The sequence below is a fragment of the Carettochelys insculpta genome, chromosome 10 (genome assembly GCF_033958435.1).
Source record: "Carettochelys insculpta isolate YL-2023 chromosome 10, ASM3395843v1, whole genome shotgun sequence".
In the NCBI taxonomy this organism is placed as follows: domain Eukaryota; kingdom Metazoa; phylum Chordata; order Testudines; family Carettochelyidae; genus Carettochelys; species Carettochelys insculpta.
Window position 1 is genome coordinate 4447210 of NC_134146.1, and position 22399 is coordinate 4469608.

Here is a 22399-nt window from a genome sequence, read left to right on the forward strand (position 1 = left end):
TCAGTGGGGCGGAGGGGGGGGTGTGTCCTACGGCGCAGCGGGAGATCCGCCCCTCCCGCGCCCGCGGCGCCCCGGGCGGGAGGGGGCTCCCCAGCAGCGGGCGCCGGGCGGGGAGAGCCCCGCTGCGCCCCCGGCGGGCGGAGCCGGCGCGGTGTCCCCGGGGAGGGCGGGGGAGGCGGCACACGCGGGGCGGGCTGGGCTGGGCTGGGCTGGGCTCCGCCCGCTGCCCGGCTGCGGGGCGCTGTTGCAGGCTCCGGCGGGTGGCGCAGCGCGGTGCCCGGGTCTGTGCCGGCGGCGGCGGGCGGGCAGGAGGGGCCGCGGGCTCCCCGCGAAGCGGCGGATGATGAACAAGCTCTACATCGGGAACCTGAGCCCCGCCGCCACCGCCGACGAGCTCCGGCAGCTCTTCGGGGACAGGAAGCTGCCCCTGGCCGGCCAGGTCCTGCTCAAGTCCGGCTACGCCTTCGTGGACTACCCGGACCAGAACTGGGCCATCCGGGCCATCGAGACCCTCTCGGGTAAGCGCCGCGGCGCCCCGAGCGCAGGGCACCCGCCGCGCCCCGCTCCGCCGGGCAGCGCCCCCCGGCCCGGCCCGGCCCGGCCCCGGGACCCCCGCGATCGCGTCCCGCTCCCGCCCCGCCCCCGGGGGTCCCGGGCTCGGGCCCCCCCGCGCTGCCCGCCCGCCCCCCGGCTGCGGCCCCGAGTCCCCCCCTCGGCCGGCCCTGCGGGACGCGCCGCTCCCGCCCCGCGCCCTCGCCTCGCTCCAGCCCCGGCGATTTTTTCCTGATTTTTTTCTCCGATTTTTCTGGGGGGCGCCGGGGCCCGGGACCCCCCCGCCCGCCGCCCCCTCGCCACCCGCCCGGCCCCGGGCACCTTTCTACGAGGTGCCCGGCCCCAACTCGCCGGGGGCGCGGAGCAAAGCGCGGCCGAGCGGCAGCCGGGGGGCCCGAGCGAGCGAGCGAGCGCGGCAGCCGCACGCCAGCGCCAGGCCGACGCAGCCCGGGACGCGGGGGGCCCTCTGGCCGCCCCGCCGGGCGCCCCCGGCCGAGCCGGCGCCCCGGGCCGGGTGGGGGGGGAGGCGAGGCCGGAGGGGAGCAGCCGGGGCGGCCCCCGGGGCCGGGCTGCGCGGAGATCGCCCGGGCGCCGCGCCCGCGGAGCGCCGCTCGCCCCGGGGAGCGGAGCATGGCTGCCCCCGCGCTCCAGCCCGCCCGGGGGGCGCCCCGCTGAGCCGCGGCCGCTCTTGTCTTTTAAAGGGAAAGCGGAGCTGCACGGCAAGGTCCTGGAGGTGGATTACTCGGTGCCGCGGAAGCTCAGGTAACGCCCGCGCCCGCCGCCCGTGTGAACGCGGCCGCTCCGAATCCCGGCCGGGCGCTGGAGGGGGCGGCCGGCGGCGCCTGTAGCCTCCCCCCGCCGCCCTGCGCCCCCCTCTGCCCGGGCGCCTCGGGAGGGGCAGCCTCCCCCTCCCCCCGCCGCACAATGGCAGCACAGGCTCTGGGGAGGACTTCCTGTGGCAAGTAAGTAGTAAATATTTACAGTGTCAGCTCAAGTCCCCCGGCTGCTGCTCCAGGGGCTGGGGCCCTGCGCCTGCGCCTCCCCAGGGCTGGGGGCAGCAGCAGGGCCTGTGGGGCAGCTGAGCGGGGAGCCCTGGCCGGCCTTGGGGCTTCGCTTTCCAGAGTGGCGCCAGGCCAAAAGCCCCCTTGGCGTGGCGGCCACCCGCGAGCCGGACTCGGGGCCGGCTGTGACCCGAGGGGGCCTGGAAACGGGGCTGGCCTGTCATGGGGATGGTTGCAGCGCGGGGCCCTTTGTGGCGCCTGAGCTCCCCTTCGCGTTTCCCTTGAGTTCGGGCGCCGCGCCGTGGGACACTTCTTCGCCTGGGGACCGTTGTGCCCCCCACCAGGACGTAGCCCGTTCCCAGAAGCGTTTTGTGGACGTGGTTTCGGACCGCGAAGCCCTTCAGCCACAAAAATCCAACTCACAGTCTGAGTTGCTGTAGTTGTTGTCCTGTGAGCAACTTTCAGGCTTTCCCCGGGGCAAGTGTTGAACATAAACTTTCACAGCCCTACAAGAGCAGCCCTGCACCCTTTTTAAATGCCCAGCGCAGGGGCAGGCGCTTTTTTTCACCTTGAGAAATGTATTTGCAAGCACTGGGGCAGATGTTCGGCGGCACAGGAAGGCAGGCGTGATTTTTGTGCAAGGCCTGCCTTCCTGCTGGGGCTGGGGTGATAGCGTTGGAGTGTTATTATAAGGGGAAAGGTGTTTTTCGAGAGTGTTCCGGGTGGCTGTACACTGTGTTGTTCCTTGTGTCATGCTCAACAGGCAGGGGCTTGGGAACAGGGCAGGATTTGCCCTGTTCTTTGGTGTATTTTATTTTCAAAAGCGCCACAAGAAGGAAACTTTCCAAAGCATGGGGCAGGGCAGCTTTCAGTGTGTCGGTTCTGTTCCTGCTCTGTCTCCTCCCCCTGCAATCGGTAAAGGGACAGCGTTAAAGCCAGTTTGACGCTGAAAATTACTTGGCTGCCGGTGGAGATCTGCGAGAGTTTCAAGGGTGCAAAATGTGGCTTGGGTTAAATGCCAGCTTTGTAAAGGGCTCCCAGCAAAAGAAAAATAATTCACGCTTTTGTTTTTGCCAAGTGGAGTTCTTCCTGCCTTGTTTTAATTATTCCACAAGAGAGCTGCGTCGCCAGCTTCAAGTTCTTTGAAATGAAATTTTTAACCAGGTGTCCGGAAGGTGTAACTCGAAAAAGTCGAGTAGAATTTGTGCTCTCGCTCTTTGAACATGTGCTCCTGGGAGATGTTGGAAATCTGGCTATACAAACTGCATGCAAAGGCTCTGGTTGACTGTTTTCATTTGCTGCTGCTGCTTTCCCAGCCTCATGCTGGGTATTTTCGGCGTGTTTGGTTGTCAGGTTTTTTTAAAATACGGTATGTGGAAACTTAATCCAGCTTTGTGGGAGATGGGTGTCTGGCACCATGTGTGACATTGTTGATTGTTGCACATGCCCATAGGTGAAGGATGTGACAGTATTCAGGTTTCATATACAATGAGCATGTAGAGTTTTACCTGAAGGAGGAGGAGAAAAATAAAAACTCTTTATTTCCAAACAGCCAAATCTTTGCAAGTAACTTTTTTTCAATGTTCTTGCACTCTTAGGACTTCTTTCAGAATCACCCATCTGCAGCCCCAGTTAGCTAGAAGTACAGTTCTTTGGGGACGTATTAGTGCGGCTTACCCACAAAAGCTCATTACCTAATAAACAAAATGTGTTAGTCTTTAAGGTGCTACAGGACTGCTTGGGGGTGGGTTTTTTTGTGCCGCTTCCAGATTGTTACGTGAAGCAAAGAGATGCAAACAGTGAATTATTCTTTACCTGCAGCCCCAGTAAAAGATGGGAGATCTCTGGCAAAAAAAATAAAATAAAATAAAATAAAATAAAATAATTGAACATTGAGAGAGAGCACCTAATACTTCTTTTCCCTTTTTTCTGCTGTCTGTTCAGTTGTTTCTATTTCGGTTTGGTGGCTGGGCTTCCCTCAGATTGGTGCTCACCAATGTTTGGATTTGAGCGTGGGTTTTTTAATCTGTGAAAAAGCTGTTGCTTTGTTTTAGACACGCAGTTAAGAGAAAGTTGTCTTTTGGCCTAATATAAGTTAGATTGGACATGTCATTCTGTTTCTTATAATGTGGTTTTATCATGGAATAAAGGCTTACACAGGCTCTCTTTAGTTTTTCTCTGTAGAGAACCCACAAACTAGCCTAATGCTTGCAAGAATTAGATGTTGTGCAGTAAGGCACGATTCCCATTTGATTTCAATGACACCAATATTTGGGGACCCTTAATCTGCACACACAGGACCCTGTCCAGTACCCATAACTCTGCAGAAAAGTTTGTCTAACTTAGCTGTGTAGGCTCTGAGAACTTTGCACGTTGAACACAAGTTCTTAACAACTGTCCTACAATTCTGATGCTATGGATAATGATTGAACAAAACTGCAGAGAACTCCTCCTAAATGTGAGCTTTCTCTCGAGTTAATTCTATTTATTATTTTAAAATCTTTTGATCTAAGTTTGTTTTGTGTTTTATGGTTTTGTTTGATACTTTTTATGCTAGAATATGTTTGTACTGAGACTGTAGCATTGAAGTGTTTGGATTTAATGAATCCAGTTATGGAAATGTGCCTGAAACCTCTCGATGTGTGAATAGGAATTTTTTTATTCTTACTGCTGTGTTGAGTTAAAATCATTTCCTTGAAACTCTTCAGGAATTAGTTTTTTTGAAAAACACAAACAAAAATGACCTCCCATTCTCCTCTGGAGGTCTTTATGTAGCTAAGAAAATAATGTAAACTAGTCAGAGGTAGCGGTGTGAGCCACTTTCTACACATCTCTCCATGGTAATGTGGCAAGGTTGGAGGTTACAGAGCTCAAGGTGATGAAAAATAGTTTCAGGTAGTGCAGGAGAGCTGATGAACTTGTCTTTCACGAGTTTAAAAACCAGTAATTGTGTTCTCATTAATGCAAATGATTTTTGTTTCCTATGAGAATGTTAAGGAAAACAGTAAGTTGATTGTTTTTTGTTTGTAAGTGCTACATTGTGCATAGACAAACTAATTTAAAAAAAAAAACGTTTTATCATGTAATCTTTAAATTCTCTGGGAACAAAGGATGTGTCATTTGCTTAAAATCATACTGTTTCAAGAATTTACTGAATGAGAAGCTTAGTGTGTTTTAAAGAAGGTCCTGTAGTTATACTTTTATGCAGATGTGTTGTGCATTGAAAACTTTGCTTCTTACCTGCAGATTCTGAATAGGTAGTTAATAATGATCATAAATATTAAAAGACTGAAAAAATTGTTACGGACAAAACAAAAAACTGGTCATGCTAACTTTCACGCACTGTATATTCAGCAGAAATAAAATAGGTCAGTTTTAATAACTCAATGTAATTTTCCCAGTGCTTTAAATTTCCAGTTTCTTTATTTGAAAAGTCCTTTTTTAGGATTTAAATATTATTTGGTAAAAAATGAAGATATATAATCTTAGTGTCATCTAGAACAATCCACTGTGAGCTAATTAGAGAGGTCTTCACATTAGTTTAATAGAACATTTAAAAATATTTTACTTTTCTGTTTAATGGCCAAACTCTGGTAGTACAGCCATTTTCTGATTTACTTTAACAAATACAGATGCCTAATGCATACAGGTCTAGGTTTTTTGCAGTTGAATCGAAGCAGTGCAATTTTTTTTTTTAAACAAAGACCCTTTTTCTAAAAATCTGGACACTTTCTCCACTTTTATTAAACTGTTTTTCATTTAAATGCCTTCCTTGCCCATGGCATGTCCTGGGTCTCTTTTAGTGTTTTCTGTGGCTAGAGATAGGGGTAAGGAACAACTGTCAGAATTGCACCTGTGGGTCTACTCTCACAGGGATTCGGGGAACAGAGCTCTTTCTCCATTTTCAAAAGGAATTCTTACATCTTAGCTACTTGGTAAATTCCAAATTTACAACATTCAAGGGTGAAAGCTAGTGTGTCTCCCTAGACCTGGAATCCCCCATTAAAAGGATTTGCTGCTCTTTTCAAGAGCATTACTAGAGTTCACAAATGAATTCTGAAATGGGGAAAAGATTTACATGTGCCTAGGCGTTTGCTCTGGTGGTTGTCACAAATAATGAAAACCCAGAGTTTTTACAAAGGAAAATGCCCGTTTTATGGGATAGGTTTAATTTTTGGGAGTTCAGACTGTTTGACGTTGAAGCGTGAATCATTGTGGCTGTCTGAAACTGACTTGGTACAACTGCCCCATGTGGTTAGAGGTACTGGTCTGTAATACTTTTCATGATTCATTTTGGTGGTAGTTGTTTGAAGTAAAGCAATATGTATTTAAAAAAAAAATTGGACGGAGGGGCAGAGCCTTAGCATGGCACTGCTTGCTAAATCTTTTAGTGCGGCCGTATCAAGGGGAAGGTTTGTGTGGCAGAAAACGTGGACTGGCAGAAGGCTAGTATCATGACCACCAGGTGGTGGTTTTGCTTGTCCTTGATGTGAGCAATTGGGACCGAAATGATCTACATGCAAAATGATCTGGTTAGTGCTCTCCTAAGAAACCTCACCCTTGATCTAGCAAAGGCCAGCTAGGAGACATGACTGAGGATTTACTTCTTTAGATTCAACCGCTTGACTCCTTTCTGTACGCACATCCCCAAGTAATTGCGTGCGCCCTGCAGTGAAAGAAACCTGATTTTCCTGAGCTGTGAACATTTGACTTTTTCCAAAGCCCATTCATGCCACGTTTTTGTTGTTGTTGTTGTTTTTTTCCAGATAGTAGTCAAAGATTAAAATGCCAGCTGCACTTCTGGAATTCTAGAAAGGAGCTGGATAGACCCAAATCATTTTAGTTTTACAAAATTTAACCAGGAACTTTACAAAAAGGAATCACAGGGTTCCCCTGGGTATTGCTGCATGATCTGAGTCTCAGACTAGTTTGGTTCTGTTTACATGGCACAGATAACGGTATATGGAGTGTCATTTACATCTTCTTAAACAGCTGCGATACAGTCACAGTTAAACCAGAGTTAACTGGCTTATTAAAGAATGATGACCTTGCATGCTTTTTAAATATGCTGTTTACCTACCCCATAGCAGTGTAGGGAATTGGCGTTAGCTGGCCTTGGGTTTCAAAGTGTGACCTGCTGCGTGTGCTGAGTATCTTAGCAAACCAGAATGACACTTTGAGGGATTCAGCATGGGAAATATTCTTCATCCCTCCTCCCAAGTTCACTCTCATTACAACACTTTTTAAAAAGCTCTTTTACTTTTCTAATTCCACTGGTTGCTTTTGCAAACTTATAATTTGCATTCGGTGGCATGAATGGGTTCTATTTTGGGCACTCAAATTGCAATGTTCTTCCAGCATTATTCTTAAGGGTTTTTTTTTTTTTCCCCCTCTTCTGATCATGAACTTCAGTTTGGTTTTCCACATATTGAACCAGTGTGAGGGAGCAGATGCAATTTTTGTGGATGAAGCTGTGGAGAGACCTTGCCTGTTGTAAATGCCATTGGAGAAAAAGCCCATTTTGGAGTCGTGAAATGTACTTTTCCAAGATTTTTTTTTTTTTCATTTCAAATGGTGCCTTATGTGATGCTTAAATGTGCCCTACTCTCATACGTTGCTGTTTGTGTCTTGACGACAAGGTGTGTGTTCTCTTTCTTTGCAAGGGTTCCACATGCTGCTGGAGATGTCTGAATTTCTAGAATGGAATTAAGTTTCAAGCCTTCGTGTCACCTTTTATAGACAGCAGTTCTCCTTTTACTACCCTTGTGTAACTTTACATGCCAGGTACGCAGGCTTATTGAGGAGAGAGTAGACCTCTGGGTAAAACACACCAATTTTTATGTGTATCACCTTGTTGGGAAACCCCTGTTCCCCTGTGTGCGGGGATTATTGTAAATACACCTGCTGAACCTCTGAATCTAAAGCTTGTCGTCTCTTGTCGCTTGTTTAAAGTGAAAAGTGGGCTCATGAAGGAACTGTCTCGGAAGTACATCTCGATGAATATTTATGGTTCATCTGTTGGGTTTATGCGCTTCCCTTCTCCCCGTCACCAGCACGTAGAAGGTGATGTCTTGAAAGGGCTCTGAATTGTGTGGGCAGATGTGTTATCCCGTCCTGATGAAGAAAGGGGTCTGCTCGGATAGGAATACAGCATTACAGCTTGTAAAAAGCAACACGCAGATGCCTTTTTTTTTTTTTTTTGGTGGGTCGGGTCCTGAAAGGTCTGTGGCACGTGAGCAGAGAGCTCACCAACCAGGAGTTCAGCAAAGTAAATATAATGGCAATGGTGGGACAAAGTGGTTGGGAACGTGTCTTATTGGACTGACTTCTGTTGGGGAAAGAGCTGAGCTTTTCAGCTTGCCCAGAGCTCTCCTTCAAGTCTGTGAAAAATATTTATGGTTCTCCTCCCCACACCCCTTGTGTTGATGTTGAGGTGTGAGAATTGGAGGGAGAACAACATAAATGGCTTCTCCTCTCAACTGTCTGTCCATCTCCCTATCTGCCCCTTCCCCTTTGCCTTAAGATAGCATTTGAAGAAATACGTAATCTTATCAAAACAAAAAGGCAGTTGTCCAGTAGCACCTTAAAGACTAACGCAATAATTAATTAGGTGACGAGGTTTCCTGGGACAGACCCACTTCTGCAGATGTGCAGAAGTGGGTCTGTCCCACGAACCTCGTCACCTAATCAATTATTTTGTTAGTCTTTAAGGTGCTACTGGACAACTGCCTTTTTGTTTTGATAGAAACCGGACCAACCCGGCTGTCTCTCTCTCTATTCTTATCAGGTCGTTAGTGGGTAGTTTGTTCGAGAAGCTGTGTTGAAAACCAATCCTGAATTAAGAAGAGCAGCTGCTTGATGTTCATTATTAAGTCGCTTAAGCAGAGAGTTGCTGGAAAGTGGAGACCTTATGTCCAAGAGGACAGTGATCTAACCTGGATGCAGAATAAAGACCTACAAAGAAACACCCACCCAGGCCACCTTAGTTCTCTCTGGCGGAGATAGTTTTCAGAGACCCTGTCTGCTGTGATTGGTTCCTTGGGTGTTCACACGCGACAGATCTCACTCGCCATGTAGGTGCGTAGGCAGTGGGGTTGTGGTGTGGGAGCTCTGGGATCGGTCTTTTCCATAGGTCGGGTGGCGGGGGAGAAGGCAGGGGCGCGCACAGGCTACATTCAAGCGCCTATATTTAACAGTGGTTAAGAGCTACCATTATGGCGTGTCTTTGTCCAAGCCAGCGGTGGGTGGCATCTCTAATTTGAAGGAACTCGATGCCTTCCTTGAAGGAGCTTCTCTGGTGTGTTACAGCGTGTTGTGCGGGTGCGGGTGCGACGTGTCGGGTAGAGAGCGCTGTGTATTTCACACACCTCCCCGGCTGCACGAGGGGATAGCGATGTTATTTTCTCTCCCCCCCCGGCCCCCCTCCGGCCACCACCACAACCAGCCGGGGCTGTTCTGTTTGTTCTGCCTGCAGCTGCTTTGGGAGGGCCTCTTGCTGCGTACAGCACCAGACGCGGGTTGGCAGTGGGAATGTCAAGTCCCAGTGGCTGTGAGTTTGATGTTGGGGCGGGAGGGGCGTGTTGCTGGAGAGAGACCCGGCCAGGTGCATCTTCCTGGGGAGAGCTGCTGCACTGATGTCTCTGGAGAGGCGAGATTTGCTCTCCTGAGAAACTGCCGAGCCCGAAGGACAGGTTTCCATTCCACCTTGGGGGCACTGTTGCACGTGGCTGCTGTCCCCCCAGTTCCTCAGGGGCCAGCTGGGCCGATGACGGGGCAGTTTAGTGCCTAAAGAGATGGTCTGGAAGGAGGCCGCTGTGGTGCGGTTCCCAGGCCTGGCCGATGCTCAGAGAAGGGCGGCTGAGCCCCGGGTGGTTAGTCTGCTGCCTAGAGGAGCAGCCGCTCGGGTTTTTACGAGGTCGCCCGCAGCTGGGCTCCTCTGCGGAGGCAGCTGGGGCTCTGGGAGAGCTGGCGGGGGTGAGCTCCGGCTCTGCTGAGCTTTGCAGCGGGTTAGCTCGGCTCAGTGACATGTGCCCTGGCGACACCTCTCCTCCAGCTTCACAACACGCTTGGTACTTCCCCGCTTGCTGCCTCCGGACGGACGTCGACGGACGTCTGCTCTGGTGCCAGAGACTTAACCCCCCGCTCCCTGCCTCCTCGCTCCCCGCTCGCTGCTGCATTCCTCGGGGGGCCTCTGCCCCTCCCGTCTCCAGGCACTCGGCCCCCTCCAGCCTCTCTGCCTGCACAAGCCTGTCACGCGGCCTGGCTACCCCCTGCTCACACCTCTCTGCTCCTGGGCAAGGACAGCTCCCACCTGCCGTTCTCCCTGCCTCTCCTGGGCTGCTTTCTGGCCCCCTCAGCCTGGCTGGGCTCAGCCACTCCCTGCTCTGGACTTGCCTTTCCCAGCTGCTGCTCCGAGCTCCCTCTTCCAGGCTCTGTGCTCGGCCCCAGCCCTCACCTCCTTCCATCCTCCCATGGCCACTGAGAGCCCCGGCTTTCCTGCCCCCCCGGAGGAAACAGGGTCTCGGCTCACGGCCTCGTCTGTCAGCTTGTCCCCCCCTTCTGCCCCCCCAACCCCCAGAGCCGCCCCCCAGATTGCAGCTCCTCTCCCCCGGTGCTTTGTCTGCCACCCCCCCACCTCTGGGGGGAGACGGGACCTTGCCTGGTGCCACCCTCTGCTCCCTGAGGCTGGGATCTGAGGTGGAGCTGGGTCCTGGCTGTCCTCCTGTGTCTTAAACCCTCTGAGCCTTATTTCCACCCCCTCTCCAAACACTGTCCCGTTTCCTCTTGTCCTCAGTGCACCATCAGCAGCCACTACCTAGGCTCTCCCGCCCTACTGCTTTTGGTCTCCCGAGCTGACTGACTTCTGCCCTGGCCCCCCGCCCGAATGCCCTGGTTGTGGCCACATCCTGGGCTTGGGGGACCCAGGAGGCCAGGTCTGAGCCAGCTAGAGTCCCCCGCCCCCAACGCGTTCGGTTCCCAGCTGGTTGGAGGCACAAGGTTCCGGTCCCCTGTGTGTGCCGGCAGAGCTGTGCCGGAGCGGGGGCTGCGGCCCCTTGGGCACCAGGCTGAGCCCCCTGCTCTCCGAATCCGGCCCCCCCCCACGAGTCCACTCCTTGGCCTTCAGCAGCCATCCACAGGCCACCATCCAGGTCTGGCCCCAGAGGGTGGGCAGAGAGCCTTTGCCGCTTGGTCTCTCGGCTAGCCCCTGGGTAGGTGTGTCAGGGTTAGGGAGGAGAGGGGGAGCGGAGGAAGTGAGTTTCCCCACAAGAGACTGGTGCCGAGGCGCAGAGTTCACCCCAGACTGAGGGCATCGGGCATCGCTGTTACTCAGTCCCCCTGAAGGAGTTTGTGGGGGGCTGAGATGGCTTCAGACCAGTGTTCCCTGTAGGCTGAGTGCTCGGGCCGCCATCTGGGAGAGATTCGCATGCCGCTCAGCTGACTAGCGGAGCGCCCACAGCCAGTGGTGTGGGTAGTGCACCTCCGTGTGTGTTGGTGCACAGAACAAAATTTATTCCAGCCCAGTGGAAAATGGAGTGGGAGCGTTGCTTGGTGGCTCTTAGCACAGCTGGAAGGAGATGGGATCGTGCAGTACCCTCTAGCAATTCCAGGGGAGGCGAGGCCTCTCGTATCACAGCCTGGCCCGGCCCGCCTGGTAAGTTGCAAGCTCCCTGGGGTGGGGCCAGCCTCTTGTTTCGAGCCTGTGACCATTGTCTCCAGAGCAGTGTGCAGGGAACCCTGCATTCCCACCACACCTTCTAGGAGTCTGATTTTATGAATGGCCTTGGACAGCGCCAGAGCCTCTGTTGCCACCAGCTACTGAATGAACTCACTAGGGAGGGGCTGGCATTGTTATCGCTGTGCTCCCAGGCTTGACATTAGCAGGGCCTGTGAAAGTCCGGCAAAGAACCAACCCGGCCGGACGGTTTGATGTGGGTGTGATCAAGAAGATACATGTTACCGAATTCACCCCCTCGCCCTGCCCGCCGAAAAGGGGGAATGGTCTCGGAAGGGGAAGTAGCATTCTGAATCCGGTTGGACTGGCAAGGATTAGCCCTCCAGGATCTACCCCACACAGCGCTCTGGCCGACATCGCCGGTGAGCAGAGGGTGTAGCGCTGCTGATGACACCAGAGCAGAGGGTCTTAACCTTTACTGGCAGCCTGCGTCCCTTTGGTTCTCAAAATGTGTTCTTGCACCCCCGATCAAAAATGCAGCTGGGGGGTGTGGGGCTGTACACAGTTAAAGGCATATTCAGTATATGTAAAATAGTTTTCTGTTATTACTCACCACAAGAATGATTAAAGGTCTAGAGAATGTGACCTATGAAGAAAGGCTGAAGGAATTGGGCTTGTTTAGTTTGGAAAAGAGAAGGTTGAGGGGGGACATGATAGCGGTTTTCAGGTATCTAAAAGGGCGTCATAAGGAGGAGGGAGAAAACTTGTTCTTCTTGGCCTCTGAGGATAGAACAAGAGGCAACAGGCTTAAACTGCAGCAAGGGAGGTTTAGGTTGGCAATTAGGAAAAAGTTCCTAACTGTCAGGATGGTCAAACAGTGGAATAAATTGCCAAGGGAGGTTGTGGAATCTCCATCACTGGAGATATTTCAGAACAGGTTAGATGTCTGTCAGGGATGGTTTAGACAGTACTTGGTCCTGCCAGTGGGGCAAGGGGCTGGACTCGATGGCCTCTCATGGTCCCTTCCAGTCCTAGTATTCTATGACATCATAGCACAGGAGGCATACAAAAATACTCCAGTACTACCCAGAGGCGTTGCAGAATTTTGCTGTGGAAGTAAACCGTAACCGACACACTAACCGTTAGCGGCCAACTGAATTCAAACAAAGCCGCCGTGCTGCCCCATCGTCAGCTGTGCCTGCGTCAAGAAATACCCCACAGTGTGGCAGTACGCTGTATTTTGTAGCGAGAGAATTTCACTTAAAAGCTTTGAGAATAATTTTTTGTTTGTATATTACAGTAATCGTTAAAAAAAAAAGTGTGATGTTAATAAATACATAGGTTTGATGAAACAAAGTAGCTGCACTTACATGCCTGGGCTTAATCTGTGTTTTCCCTGATTTACCTTCTCAAAAAATCTGGCCTGTCTTGCACCCCCAGAAAGGTCAACATCCCACCCCCTAGGTTAAGAACCACTGCACAAGAGGCTATGTGGCATGGTTTCCAAGTAGACCATACCAACTATGTGCTTCTGGAAATGGCAGATGCCTCTGTTTGTTGACCTGTAGCAAATTACTGAAGGAGACCGGCTTGTGGGGTGGAATGGATAACTCAGTGGTTGGAACACTGGCCTGCTAAACCCAGGGTGGTGAGTTCAGCCCTTGCAGGGGATGTTTAGGGATCTGGGGCAATAGATTAAGCAAAAAAAAAATCTGTTAGGGATGGGGAGGGAAGGGGACTGGACTCAATGACCTCTGAAGGTCCCTTCCAGTTCCATGAGCTAGGTGTACCTCCATATTCTGTCTATAGACTCCTCAGTGCCTGTGGGAATGAGAGCTGCCATGTTTTTGTATCAAACCAGATCAAATTATAGCATGTAATTGGTGTGTACAGTGGTGTTTTCTGATACCACCAAAAATCTTAGCTCTGGGGTAAGACACAGGGAAAATGCCTAAGTGATAACAGAGCAATTACTTTCATATATGGATATTCACCACTAATGAACTATGAAAGAGTAAATAAGAAACGCCATTATTCTGATGTGCAGCACTCTTGAAATACTGTAACAATGGGAGTTGTCACAAGTCAGGAGCAAAGTCCAAAACAGTTTTTGTGTATTTGATAATGTGCGCACGCGGTGCTTTCGGAGAGCCACTTCCACAAAGTTGAAAACAATAATGAGCCAGATCAGCCAGGAGGAAGAAATTAATCAGAAAAATGTGACTGATAAGTGGGAATTGCTTAAGAACAAAAGTCACCAGTGAGGAGGAAGGCAGTATTGGTGTGGAAAATGACCTGATTTAGAGGGGAAGTGAAGACAACTTACAAAACTGTATGTCTGTGTACACGCACACAAACAGGAAAAAAGGGAAAGTCAACAGTAGTGAATATTAACCAGAAATGTGATGCAGGAAGCAAAGGAAGACAAGGAGAAATCCATGGCCAACAGAGTCAAGAGCAATAAGGAGATTTTCAAGTGTATTTGGAACAAAAAGGATACTTAAAATGGTACTAGTCTGTTACACCATGGAAATGTTAGATTTCTCAATAGTAATGTAGAAAAGGCAATATTTCTGTTCTGTAGCTAGAAAAAACAGATAATGCTTTTTCATTGTGATAGTAATTACACTCTTTCCATTCCACTAGTCTCTTAAGTCTGTTAAGCAGCAGCTAGTAAAATTAGACATTTTAAAATCAGCATGTTCCAAAACTTGCGGTGGCGAGTTTGAAAAGAGCTGGCTGAGGAGCTTACTGCAAATTAACACTCGTGTTCCAGCAAGTCTTGGAACTTCCAAAAGACAGGAAGAAAGCCAATGCTTTGCCAATATTTTGCAAAAGGTAAACACAATGATGCATTGGGTATTGGCTGTCATTTTGACATTGATCCTGGACAAGGTAATGGACTTGATTCATAAAGAATTAAGAGGATAGTGTAATTAATGACAGTCGGCGTGAGCTTCTGGAGAATAGGTCTTGTCACACTAACTTGATATCTTTTTGATTAAATTTCAAGTTTGTGATAAAGCTAATAGCATTGATGTAATAGACCTTCTGTAATGCATTTGACTTGGTAGCGCGTGACATTTCAATTAAAAAAACGAGAATGCTATCGAGTTGACATGGCACACATTAAATGGATTAAAAGCAGGTGGACTGGGTGAATCTCACAAAAGTAACTCTAACCAAGGAGCTGGCATTGAGCAGAAGTGTTTCCAGCGGGATCCTGAAAAGATCAGTTCTCAGCCCTCTGCTGTTTTACAGTTTCATTAAAAACCTGGGAGAAAACATAACATCGTCCCTGACACCACACATGGCACGTTTTTAAGATCGCTAAATGTCTGTGTCTATGTGTAGAAACAAAGCACGGGGCCAGACTTACACTGGGCGGGAGGAGGGGATTTTATCTTGAAAAGCAATGACTGAAAGAGGATTGTGGATGGCGGTCAATAATCCCTGAACGTGAGCTCCCAGTGTGGTGCTATGGCTAGAGTGATCCTCAGCTGCAGGGGAGCAGAGAGATATTTGGCAGTGATACGAATCCTGCCTCCAGTTCTGGCATCCACAGTACAAGAGGGATGTTGATGATAACTGGGAGAGGGTCATAGAAGAGCCACCAGCATTACTGGAGGAGTACGAGACCTCTTAGAGCGATGCACTAAATAGACGAAGCCCTTTGAGTCTTACAACAGAATGTTAGATGAGTTGATCAGTCCAGGAGTACCTATGTGGGGAGCAAATATTTATTAATGAGTACTTCGGTCTAGCAGAGAAAGGTCCCAGTGTTCCCATGGCAGGAAGTCGAAGCTAGATCTGTTCAGACTGGAAACGGGGTGTGAGTTTTTTAAGAGAGGAGTAATTAACTGCTGGAACAAGCCAACACCATGGTGGGTGGATTCTCCATCTGTGATAACTTTTAAATCGGGATTGAACATATCTTTTTCTAACCCCTCTGCCCCAGGAAGGATTCTGGGGCAGGTCTGCACCATGCAGGAGGTCAGAGGAGTGGATCGCAGTAGTCCCTTCTGGCTTTAGGATCTGTGAATCTCTCTGGAGTGTTATAAAATCTACTCCTTCCTTTTTGAATAAGGACTCCAGCGGATTGCCCGGCCAGCACATAACCATCGTTCTTTCTGTGATGCTCGGTTGCTGAACTGACGTGGCTTTTCTGAGAAATATGTATGAGGCTCTCTGTGGGGCCGGTCTGCCCTTCCCAGCTGTTCCGTTTTTATGTATTCTGCGTGTAAATACTTACTTTCACCCTGTGTTAAAAATCCATACGGCTCTTTAAAGACACCAGCAAGTGCTGGCTGAAATCAACGAGAAGATTGCTGAGTACAGAAGTTTCGGTGAGACTGTGATTTGTACCTGGTTGCAGTCCTCGCACGGTCAGCTGGCATTTGTGACTTTTCTGCAAAGAAGCAGCTTCTTTCTGTTCCCGAGAACCTTGAGCTGCCTTTGCTGTGGCCAGCTTGGCTACCTCTACACTACAGCGGTCCTTCGAAAGAAGTCCTTCGGGAAGGTTGTGTCCGAAAAAACTTCTTTGGAAAGAGCACGTCCACAGACAAAAAAAGCAGATAGAAAACATCCGCACAGCCCCCGTTCTTTTGAAAGAACAGGCCAGAGATCAAAAAATCCAGCACCATGAGGACTGTTCTTCTGAAAACAGGGTCCCCGAGGCATCTTCACACTCCGCCCCCCCCCCGAAAGAATCTTACCTTCGAACGAACCCATTTTGGGTGTAGAGGCCCCATGGGATTTTTCAAAAGAACCCCGGCTTTTTCAGAAACTCGCTAGTGGAGACTTACCCTGGTGGTTTTTCACTTGCTTCTCTAGTCGGCAGATCTTGCCATCTTTCTACACCCGCTGTCTGGGGATGATCTCCCTTGTTTTATTTGCCCAGTAACCAAAGATCGCTCCCTCCGTCCTCGCCGATGAAGGCGAAGACTTTTTATGCACGGTTCCTCTGCCAGCTGCCGGCACCGTTTTGCCGTGTTTCTACCTGGGTGAGGTCTCGTTTTTCCAGTTCTGCCTTTTATGGCTGGGCATGACCCATAAGTGGCGAATGGATGTATCGATCTTTTGAAATGACAGATTTTTTTTTTCCATGAAAGGTGCCACCTTCTGTCCTGTTCTGGTGGCCAGATTCCTTCCAAGGTCAAATGTAGCCTGAAAGGCTCCATTGGGTTCACCCTTTTACTACAGAAAAGTAAGACCAAGCTTGGACTTGGCAGCAGTCCTCTAAAGGGCACGCGCGTGTGCGTGTGCGTGTGTGTACACACCTGTGCATGCATAGTTTTATGAAGACCAGAAACGTATCTGGTCTCCCCTGCCATGGCCCTTGGACATGCAGCAGTAAGATTGTGGCTTTGGCTGTTTTGTCTCCATTGTTGATCTGATACTCAAAATGTTAGCTCTTGTCTTTACGCCAGAGGTGTTCCGAGACAGCTCTACCCACGTACTCCTACCGCCAGCCTGCCCCATGTAGGCCATGACCAACCACTAAGAAATGCTTTGGCTGGGGTGAGTTATTCCAGTCCCGCTGTCGAATCAGCTGTGGCAGCCCAGGAGTGTGGTGCTGGCCTAGCTGCCTACGCTAGGGCTTGCCCAGGAGAGGGCAGGATGGAGCGAAGGAGGGTCGCTGAGTGCCTCTGGGGAAGGAAGACGCCCCAAAGTCGGGTTAATACAACACCCTGGGAACTTTTAACCCCAAGTAATAATCTGGAGCTGTCAGCATGCGACGTGCGCCGACCGCAGTAGGCCAAGACGTAGCCTTGCAGGGTGCACGAGGGTAGGAGCCCATGGCAGCTGGCTCAGGATCGGGCTGAGGGCTGCTTAGTTGCCGAGTTCGGGCTTGCGCCTTGCTGTCATTGTAAGCACGGCCTCGGGAGTTGTAGCAGCCCTGGCGGGAGCCTAACCATTCTTCTGTGTCAGCAGGACCGCGCCCTGGAGCACGGGAGAGCCCATGGGGGCGCCTGAGTGTGCCCCCAGTGCCCCCAGACAGCTGCTTTGGAAACTCCTGGGGCTGCTGTCAGCGCTGAGTCCTGACTACACATGAGTCACCTCCTGTGCACACACTCTCCGGAGCCGCTGCGGCCCGGGGCTGGAGACAGACGCCTGCCGAGGGCCCACCTGCGAGGCAGCCGTTTCTCCTGCGTCTCCCGTACAGAAGAGGCCGTTGACGTTACTTTAGTCTGTTCCTCACACAGCTCCGGAGCCTCGCCCTGGCCACCTCTATCACAGCCTCAAACACACACCGGGGAAGCTCAGAGCTGTTTCTGCAGCGATCCTCAGTTTCTTGGTTGGTTGGAACCGGAGGGATGAGGTCCAGGCTTTCCAAAGCCAGCAGCAGTTCTCGGTTGTCATCTAACTAGCATGGTGAAACTTGGGCTCAGCTTGGGAGGATTTTGGTCAGAACCCCGCACACCTGTGACTCTGCAGAGCAGCACCGAATGTGCAGCAGCAATGGTAGGGCTGGTTTGATCTAATTACCAGCGAGAAGCCAAACTGCACAGGGACAGAATCCTTCGCACTGAGAGGTTCCAGTTTCGTGTGACGTTGGGTGTGTAGCGCAACGGGGCAGGGGCCGACCATCTAGGTGCTGCTGTAAATGCAACGTGCGGAGTGCTGCCCAGGTGGATCTCTGCTGGTTGTGGCCCAGCTTGTGCGCTTTGCTAGAGGAGGCTCGAGAAGGCGGCTGAGCAAGGCTTGGTGGGCTCAGCGGTGGCGGGAGCTCCTCAGTCGGCGTTCCCGGGGCCCTGAACCGTCACACCTGCGATTCTGGAATGGAGGCGGGGCCCATGGGGCAAGGAAGGAAGGGAAATAAAAAGAAGGGAGGAACGCAGAGACGGGAACAGAGAGCATGGAAGGAATACGTGGAAAAACATTGAACTCCCCCCCGCACACAATTGTTGTGTTATTTGTGTTCTTACACCGAGCTTGGCTAACTACTGCATTGTAGTTAAGTGTTTTTCCCTGGGTTGTAGCCTCATGCAGTAGGCCTGTAGTTACTGGCTTTATTCCTAATATCTGGCTATGAAACGGGTCAGATGTAATGCAACTCTTGGTTCATCATTACAGGTGGTCTTTGGTTTTTGTCCTGGGCGCGCTCCGACTACTAAAACTAGACAGCTGAGGCTCGGCGACAGATTGGGCAGAGAGGGAAAGAGGAGAGGGGGAAGAGATGAGGAATATAAGATCCTTTTCTGTGCCCCATTCTTCGCCGTGGTGTTCTGGAAATCATAGAATCATGGGGCTGCCCACAGCAGGACCGTAGGAAATTTCTCATTTTGAGGCATTGGCCTCCAGTTTTGCCCGTAACTTTTAACCCCACCAGCATTTGGCCATATGCCGGCACAGCTGATCACCAGCCTCCAGCTGCTGACGGGATCCCCACAAGAAGAGGCACCTGGCCCCCGAGGGCTGTCTTACATCCAGCACTTTAAAGCGAGTGATCCCTCTGAGGGCTTCTGTTGAGTATGTGCGTCTCTAGAAAGGACCATTAAGATGGGCTCACCTGACCTTGTGCAACCTCCCACAAGCGGACTTGAACCTGTCACCTCTGGAGCTTAGAGCAGGCGCCTCTCCAGTGTGCGCTAAAAGCCAGCTTCCTCTCAGCTAAGGCGGCAGGGCAGGGCAGGGCAGGCTCGTTCTTCCTCTGGGTAAGTGGTTCAGTGCACCGTGCCCCTAGGTGTGTGGGTTACACCTGTACCCTGGGCTTGCCCAAGGACTGGTTAGATGGGGTAACTGTCAGTAGCCCATAAGGGGCCCAGGAGCCCAAACCCCATTTTCAGAAGGTATGTAGGCAGGTACCAAGGGTTTAGGCTCCTGAAGATGTAGGTGGGCACCTTGGGAATGTGGACAAAAGCACCTCCCTGCTTCAGTGTTGTGGTCAGTCCCATGCATTGCCATTGTCACCGGCCTGTTGAAGCCCAAGCCTGGCCGGTTTCTTGGTGGGACGGTGAGCCAGGCTGCAGGCTGGGACCCTGCTCTTGTGAGCAGAAAGTTCAGTATAAGGAGTTACCTTGCAGTGGCTGAGAATGGTGCAGTCATGTGGTTTCCGCAGACAGATAGGCTCCACCCCTCCTGATTCCCATGCAAGGGGAGGGAGGGACACATACGCCCCTCAGAGTCACCTGGCAGAGCTAAGGGTGCGAATCCCGATGGCCAAAACTCACCATTTCCGTTTGGCAGGAAATATTGACGCTTAAAACATTTTCTTTTCATTGGGAATGAAATCCCCGTTGCCGCCTGGTGCATCACCCCTTTCCTGCCACTTGCGTTTAGCAAACGGCGTTCCGGGAGACCCACAAAAGGAAAAGTTTGTTTGGAAGTTTATTTGCCACCACTTCGGTAGGATTTTATTACGTTTGCATTATTTTATGGTGTCGGTGCTCGTACTGTGTAAATGTCCTCCTGCAAAATCATTCAGTAAAAGGAAGAGATTATTCAGCACATTCTCTCTCTCTCTCTATGCTGGCTTCTGGGCGTAAGACACCCTGTCTGGGAATATTTTGAAGAAGTTATTTCCCTGGGTGGAAAAGGAAAACCCGGCAGGTGTAAGCAGTGCAAGGTGCCGATGCCAGGCCTCATGTCAAGGGTTAAACATCCTCGTAAGGAAGACTGCTTATTGGGAGACAAGGATGTGTGGCTATGCCTGAGTGGATCATCTGGGTAGTTACCTCACTAATTCACTTTGCCGTGCATCATTCTTCAAGACTCTCCCCGAGTCTTGTAGGAGAAATGTGACGTGATGAGTATGTTCCCAAGCTGGGTGCTGCGTTGGATGTTGCTAGGAAAAAAAGTTTAGCTGAGCTAATGCTTATGGCCTGTTTAATTAGTTAACTAGGTTTAGTGTCTCTCACTGTAGTGTACAATGCAGAAATCTAACATTTTCAGCTGCTGCTGCCATTTTCTAATTTTATATTACCCAATACATGCCCCTTACTTGGAACATCATGGCCACAGACCACAATGGTGATGCCGTAAATCTATTCCCTATTTTACTTCTGCGTAACCCGTGTACTCCGGGTGAGCGTAGGTCATCTACAAGTCACCTTCACTGTCTTGGGACAAAACTTTAGCTGATATTCCCTATTTTACTTCAGCGTAATACAGCCTTTTAAGGGAACCCTATTCTCTGTTCGCTTTCTCAAAAACCAAAGGTGCCAGTGAGTTCAGCAGGACTTAACTCCGAAATGAAGTGCACAGTCTGGCTTAGTTTTTTTGGTAACTTGATTTAAATCAATGTTGTTTTTTTTTTTGGTGATTTATATAATTTTGATTTAAATCAACCCACCTTCTTTACAACAATTAAGGGAAGCGCTGCTGAATGCTGACGAAGGTCTCTTATTTTGTAGATCAAAATGTCTCCTGTTCATGGGGTGGTGGAAAAAGTTTGGCACTTTGATGTCTTAAAGAAAGACGAAGACAAGGTGCTAATTAGAAGAGCAGCTGTTTTCAGTATCTTTGTGTTAACCTGGAAGCATTTTCCCAGGATAATCTAGAAAATAAGATCAGACACTTCACTCTGTGCTAAGTTAGCAGCTGCTTGTAATTATTTTTAAAAATTGCAAAGGATAACAGACAATGAATTGTTAAATTAATGGATTACAACAAGTACAGTTGTTTTTTAAAATGAAAAAAACCGGAACCCCTTTTGAATGAAGCACCTGGGCTAACGCCTCGTAGCTCAGGCCGTGGAAGGGCTCCTGCATGGACCTCCAGGGATCACAGGTTCAATGCACAGGGCTGAGGGCCTGTGCTAATCAGACGGGCACCAGCAGAATCTCTTCTCAGCTTGCATGGGCCACTGAGCACCAGCCCTCAGGCCAGTTCCATCCTCCTGCTGATGGGGCAAGGGGCAGATGCGGGGATCAGGGTGAATGGTGGAACTGGGAGAAGAGCCGACTGGGGCTGTGGGGAAGGACAGATGGGAGGTTAGCACTGATGTGCCAAAGTACGACACGTTTTCCCCCCCAACCCTCCTTTTATTTCCTTTTTTATTTAAAAAAAAAAAAAATTGTGATTTTTGGGGTCTGACTCCAGCTTTTGACACGTTGCGAGGGCAGCGGGGCGGGGCGGGGGACTAGGTGTGGATAATGAGCGCCTGCTCCCTAGGGTGGGGCTGCAGTGGCCCTCTCTGCAGAATCTCCGCCAGCTCTGTGCTGTTCATTGGTTCCCGCCCCCAGCAAATTTTAACCCTGCGGAAGCCCACAAGAAGGACCCTGTAAAGTCATGCACCGTTAGTGAAGAAAGGAGAGCTCTGAGTGGGTGCTGCCGCAGGCACAGATGACCTCGGGGGAACCCTGTAGCTGTGTTGCTCCTTGGGAGAGGTTCTCAGTGTTGCGTTTTCCCGGGTCCTGTTGCGGTTGGGAAACCTTTTGCTCTTTCGGGATATAACTTAGACACCTCGAGTGCCAACGAAGCTGCCCCTGTGAGCAGACGCACACCCTTCGTCTCGCCGAACGCTGACGGATTCCTCCTGCCCTCTTGGCTTGGGTGGGAAACGTGCATCTGAGGTCATTCCACCGCTCCGAGAGAATCTTCCTGCCCATGCACTCACCGTTGGCTGCGTTTCCAGGAAGGGGGATAAGAGAACTGCCCAGCCCAGAGGTCAGGTGGAGGCGAAGGGTCTCGGGCTCTGCGAGGGGAGATGCCCCAGGCAGCTCTGTGTCTCCTGGGGTTTCCTCCCTCCCAGGTGGGCCAGAGCTTTAAACACCCACCAGTCAGTTCCGGGACAAACTGCTCCCAGTGCGGAGGGGAATCTCCTGGCCCAGCGCCCCACGGACCAGCCCTCCCCTGTTGGCCTGATGGGTGCAGCAGGTCCTGTGCCCGATGTCTTGCCGTTGGGGGGTGAATTTTGGCCCTGCTGCCGGAGGAGGGGGTAAGGAGCTCCCCCTGGTGGCCACGAATGGAGTGACCTGCCGTGGGAACATGTCTGGGGAGACAATGCCGGCGGGGATCCCGGCGGCTGTTTGTCCCGGTAAGCCTGGGTCTGACCCAGCTCTCCCCTTTCCTCTGAGAGGCTGCCGTAGCTGACTGTATTTGCTAAGATGCACCAGCTCTGCCTGTTGATTGGCCAACAGACCTGCTCTGCCACCCTGTTCAATTTCCTCTCCTCCGGTCAAAATTTTCTTTCGTCTTGAATGCAGCAGACGTAAGACCCTGCTATCCT

The 22399-nt window shown here is 51.0% G+C and overlaps 1 protein-coding gene across 2 annotated transcripts in view; it reads left to right on the forward strand.

The window, feature by feature from the left end:
- Positions 1-217: 217 nt before the first annotated feature.
- The window catches only part of IGF2BP2 (insulin like growth factor 2 mRNA binding protein 2), a 66179-nt gene continuing 43997 nt past the window's right edge, over positions 218-22399 (forward strand). For both annotated transcript variants that reach the window (XM_075003732.1, XM_075003734.1), the window contains exons 1-2: positions 218-518; positions 1254-1314. In XM_075003732.1, the coding sequence (XP_074859833.1) occupies positions 341-518; positions 1254-1314 (239 nt within the window). In that variant the 5' untranslated portion in view covers positions 218-340. The remainder of the gene's footprint in view (positions 519-1253; positions 1315-22399) is intronic.